This window comes from Rutidosis leptorrhynchoides, chromosome 1, assembly GCF_046630445.1.
Source record: "Rutidosis leptorrhynchoides isolate AG116_Rl617_1_P2 chromosome 1, CSIRO_AGI_Rlap_v1, whole genome shotgun sequence".
Lineage (NCBI taxonomy): Eukaryota > Viridiplantae > Streptophyta > Magnoliopsida > Asterales > Asteraceae > Rutidosis > Rutidosis leptorrhynchoides.
Window position 1 is genome coordinate 120,247,919 of NC_092333.1, and position 5,427 is coordinate 120,253,345.

Genomic DNA, 5,427 nt, shown 5'->3' on the forward strand with positions numbered 1-5,427 from the left:
TACTATTTTAGAGCTGTCGTGCGAAGCACAGGCTCTTATAATTTTTATATAAATATATTAGATAATAGAATATTAGATATTAGATATTACAGTAGATACGACTATACGAGCATCCATGTAAACATATCATGACAAGGAAATAGGTCCTAAGAAGAATTGATGTGCCTGACATATTATACTTTGGACTTATATGCATATCTTATTAAGTAGCAAATAGTAAAACTGAGGCCCCAACAAATAATGGGCCTTAACAGGACGAGCAGCCTGCATTGACCCATATAAAACCTTGTTGATTATAACCGATTTATTGATTTGATACACTTAAACACAATTCCAAAAGTCATGGGCTTTACATATGAATATCAAACTCGAATCATATGTCGGAATATCCAACAGAGTTCATATATAGAGTCTAATGACGGATAACAAGAACACAATTAGTGATGGATATGAACTCACATCCACACGGCACCCAACTGTTTATATTAACTTTGGTCGAAAATTTGAATATTAACATTTAAACGCGTTTTTTAACAGCAGTACGAGATCACCTAGGGGGACTTAACCACCCACGTGTCCATCTCCTGCAGTTGCATGACCCGCCTCCAACTGCTACCCATGAGGAAGTCCGGCTAACGAGAGTCGACTTCCTGACCTCTCGCTAAGAGAGGCAGACCACTACTATATGAACTACAACACAAGATTCTTTAAACGTGTTCATAATTAATGTTTTTCAATCATTGATTTGGATGATATGTCAAAATTGTATATATCTTCAAATGAACCATTGATTTGAAGTATTAACAATAGATATGAATTTTTACAATTGCTTTGTAACTATATTAACTACATCTCTTATATATTTAAATAAAACAAACTCAATCATTTTTATTCTCTCCTATATATAAAAAGATGTACTTTTATTGTTATTGATCAATTATTATTTACTCGTATTATTTGCGAAGTGACATGTATAACTAGTTTGTGTACAAACGAAAGTTTGATTACACTAATTTGTCGCACCTATTATTTCACATAAGGGGAAATGTGAATAAACTGGGTGTTACAATTTTAGCTTAAAACTTCCAGGGATGAGTTATTTTAGATTTATACACATTAAAAGTATGAACATTTTTTCTAATAATTTTTTTTTTTTTTTTTTGAACGGCAAATTTTATTAGACTTCTAGCAAGAAACTAGAAGCAAACAAAAAAACAAAAACCAACAACATAGGCTTTATAAGCCAATCGTTCCACGAGATATTATCTTTACCTCGACTAGACAACCAATTAAAAGAAAACATTCTAATCGAATAAAATATATCCTCCTTTTTTACCCGATTCACCGAAAAAAGCAATTCAAAATCATGGTTCTAATTACGTACATACAAATCAAGACAAAATATTTTAGCAAATATCTTAAGGGTTATTATTAAAAACACGTAATAATTAGAATAAAGTTGACTATACTTGGTGTCTTTAAAATGTTGGCACTACATGATGTCGGCGAAGTAAAGCCAATATTGCAGCAGAAATGACAACCGCATGAGTCATGACGTTACGATTTATATTATTAGTAATCAATGAAAAAAAGTCGTTAGTTTCGAATGATTATACAAGTGAAATTAACTATGACAAATTTGGAAAATTCTAAGACAATCCAAGTGTAACATAATTAAAATAGGCTTAAAGTTAGTGACGAATCTAGGAATCATACACACTCGTTGCAGGTAATAGTAAAAAAAAAAAAATTAAGCAAGAAACTATAACTTTATTAACAATATAACTACGATTATATACAATAAAACATATGTTGAAGACGAGTTCAAAATACAGAGAGCAAAAACTAGTAGGAAGGGTCAAAATAACAATATTAACACTAGGGTTTCAATACAAAAGATAACAAGTAGCCTCCTAGCTAGTTCAATTGTCCTCTTCGATCTTCCATCTTTTGAAAGCGTTTGATTACGGCTTCATCTCTTGATTAAAAAGTGCTTCTTTTTCTATGGCACCATTTACATTCGTTCAAAAAATAATCACCCATTCGATTTCGTAATTCGGATTTCACAAGCTTCATTGCAGAAACATATCTTTCAACAGTTGCAGATGCAACAAGCAAAACTAAAGCTAGCTTTAGCAATCGATAAACATAAAAGATATGAAATATGTTTTCCAGTTTCCATCATTAATCTAGAAAGGTCGGTACTCCCATTCAAACTAGCAAATTTCTCATCCCGTCGTATAATATCATAATATACGTCAAGTTCACCATCAAGTTTTTGCCTGTCCGTATGAGTAAAATCACAAGGGTACATCTTACTCAAATTCATCAACTTTTTCTTATCAAACATTAAAAACGAATCACGTGGGCTCAAAGCGGAAATATTATAAAGTAATTCGGTGCTTACCTCACCAAAACGATCACCAAACTCTTGAATTTGCCTATTTAAAATAGTATTTAAGATATCAAATTCGAAATAATGGCAATTGTTCATGTTGGTCTTTCGATTTCTTGATGTAATATAAACTTCATCCATATTCACACGTTCAAGCTTATGTTGATCACAAAAGCAATAGGCATGCTCCAATATTTCATCAAACCCATCTTCTCTTAACTTTTGCAATGAACTTGTTGTTCCATTCACCAATGAACCGCTTCCACAATATTTTGATCTTTTCTTTAAAGTGCTTAGGACAATGCATTTGTTAGGCTTAAAATTCGCGACATCAAGTGAAAATAGAACACAAAATCAAATGTGTTAAAATATGACAAAATATCGGATGCTTGACGTCGGTTTAAAGGATTGTTACCAACTTCTTTCACATACTCAAGCACCTCGACAACTTCCGAAAACAAACAAATCAAACCTAATATTGTTTTGTGATGAGATCCCCACCGTGTATCACCTGCTCATATAAGAGAGAGCTCTTGGTGAAGCCCTGATCCTGTTTCAATTTCACCCTACCCGATTTGTTTTTGTATTCTATTCTTGTAACCTTCTCAAATCATAACTTTTCTGTTTACAAGATGCACAAACAACATTAATGACCACACCTAGTATATCAAAGAAGTTCTCGACACCCTCATGGTGTTTTGCTATTGCCACAACCACTAACTGAAGCTAGTGAGCGAAACAATGTATATAATATGTTGAGTTGTTATCGTTTAAAATCAAAGCTTTCAATCCATGGAACTCTCCACGCATATTACTTGATCCATCATAACCTTGGCCTCTTACCTGTTATTAATTCGAGAAACTTATAACTGATAAAGTAATAAATATATAAGTGTAGATTAAACACATGTAAGTAAATAAAGATTCATACATGTTTCAAACTCACGTTATGTTCGGCAAACAAAATTTATCGATAGCAGCTTTAAGAGTTAGAGCCGATGAACAACACCAACAAATCTCTCATTGACGTGTCCACGTGCATCAACATATCTTAAAACTATGGCCATTTGCTCCTTTTTAGATATATCACTAGACTAGTTAACCAACAAGGAAAACAATCTTCACTAATTTCGTAAAATATGAATTTTAGTATCCCTTTTGCAAAACAATTAGCAATTTCTTTCTGAATTTTCAGAGACACCAACTTACGATTTTTCGGTGCTTTTGATAAAACTTTACCAGCAACCTCATTTTGATTCGCAATTAACCTTAATGTTTCCAAATAAAGTCCCTTATAGATAGAGTTTTCACTCTCATCATGACCACGAAATGGTAGAGTGTTAAACATTAAGAATGTAACAACATCAAGTGAAGCTTTTAATTGAATTAGATATTCTTCGTTGTCAAATTCACTTTGCCTTTGAAAAACATAAGCAATAGATTGTTTTGGTTTCATTACATCTTCACATTTTTTAAGTGCCTTATGATGAAAACTAGTAATATCACCCGCATGAGTAGCAAGTCTCTTCTTTTTAGCCCAACTATTAAATCCGGAAGACACAAATGCATCACTTCCCCCTTGATGTCCAACTTGATCTCTAAACAAATAACAATACAAACAGTAAACTTGTTTTCTTTTACACTATACTCCAACCAATGAAAATCTTTAAACCAAGTGAACACAAAACGTCTTTCCTTTGATCTTATTACTTTTTGTGGAAACACATGACCAATTGGTTGATATGGTCCTCTTTACCAATATAGTCATCTTATTTCTTTACTTTGATTATGATCATAGTCTGAAATTATTTTTCTATCCTCGGGATCTATAACACCCCGCCAAATTCCCATCTGACGGCGTGTTAATCAAAGGTCCCACAGTTAACAGTTACGCCCTCTATATGAGACGTTTCAAAGCAATCGCATTTAATTTTATTAAAAAGTTGACTTTCAAAACACAAGTCAATAAATCCAAAATAAGTAACATTATTGTGATCGTAACCATACACCAATAGTATTTAACATATGTAAAATTTTAAATGTGAAAGTAATAATTGTCTTTATTAAAAACATGCTGACTCCTCGGCCAGATCAGATCATCAAACACGGCGGAAGCATATACCTCTTAAGGACCTGAGAATACTGATGTATGTTTTAGGGGTGGCGAAAGGGTTATCAGTTTTATATTATTTACTACATGAAATTACCTAAAATTAAACTAAAACACACTAGGCAAGTATACCTATCATATGGTAATATAGCTAAGGTAAAGTCCGAGAAATCGATCCATGTACACTTTTATTAGGTGCTTTACTAGGTTATCTAGGTAAATTAAGTAACTAGGTTAGATTTAGTAATATATAGTAATTATAGGTAACTTTGGGGGATTTACCGTTTAACGACCGGTTTGTCTTTTTGTCTTTTCTTTTTAATTCAAACAACAATATAGTAAATTTAAACTATAATAAAGCGACAAAGTAAATAAAAATTACTGCAATAAAAATAAAGTACTTTAACTAAAAGATAAAAATACAATAAAAAGAGTATTATGCTTATTTAACTTCCGTAGTTACGATGTTTGACTTTTACTTTTATACTTTTTACCCTGGGTTAATTTTCTTTGCACCCGTAGAATATTTCATATATCCACCTGGAGTTGTCCAGCGCAGTCCTATAATTACAAGCATCAAATGCGAGTGTCCTCGTCATTCTATCTTGTAACCACAGTCAAATATTCTAACTAATTACTATTTAGATGGTTTGACGCGATTGTCACGTATGTCAATAATTACACCAGTTGTCACTGAATGTAACCCACCTTAATTTTAACTAGTCTTTTAACCATTAATCCATTCACGTGTCCGTTTTAATGAATAATTTACCATATATATAAATAACCCGTCTTCCGTGTCCGGTCAACGTATGTGATTATTTATACATATAGAAAATTATAAATAGTGGTAATTTAACAAGTTGTCACTTAATTATTTTACCATACCCATTAATAGTTAAAACCCCAATCTCCCTTAAAG

The 5,427-nt window shown here is 32.3% G+C and overlaps 1 protein-coding gene across 1 annotated transcript; it reads right to left on the reverse strand.

Annotated features, from left to right (window-relative positions):
* Positions 1-2,092: 2,092 nt before the first annotated feature.
* On the reverse strand, positions 2,093-4,163 carry LOC139888631 (uncharacterized). Its single transcript, XM_071871630.1, has 4 exons — positions 4,152-4,163; positions 3,605-4,037; positions 2,815-2,906; positions 2,093-2,710 (listed from the first exon to the last, which is right to left on the reverse strand). Exons 1-4 carry the CDS (start codon positions 4,161-4,163, stop codon positions 2,093-2,095), a joined length of 1,155 nt encoding a protein of 384 aa, XP_071727731.1.
* Positions 4,164-5,427: the final 1,264 nt, after the last annotated feature.

Excerpts from the sequence above, each read along its gene's own strand:
- LOC139888631 (XM_071871630.1), bottom strand. Across the intron at positions 2,907-3,604 it reads ATCAAAAGCACCGAAAAATC|GTGATACACGGTGGGGATCT; the intron begins GTAAGTTGGTGT and ends TTATATGAGCAG. Across the intron at positions 2,711-2,814 it reads TGCTTGAGTATGTGAAAGAA|CCTAACAAATGCATTGTCCT; the intron begins GTTGGTAACAAT and ends GCGAATTTTAAG.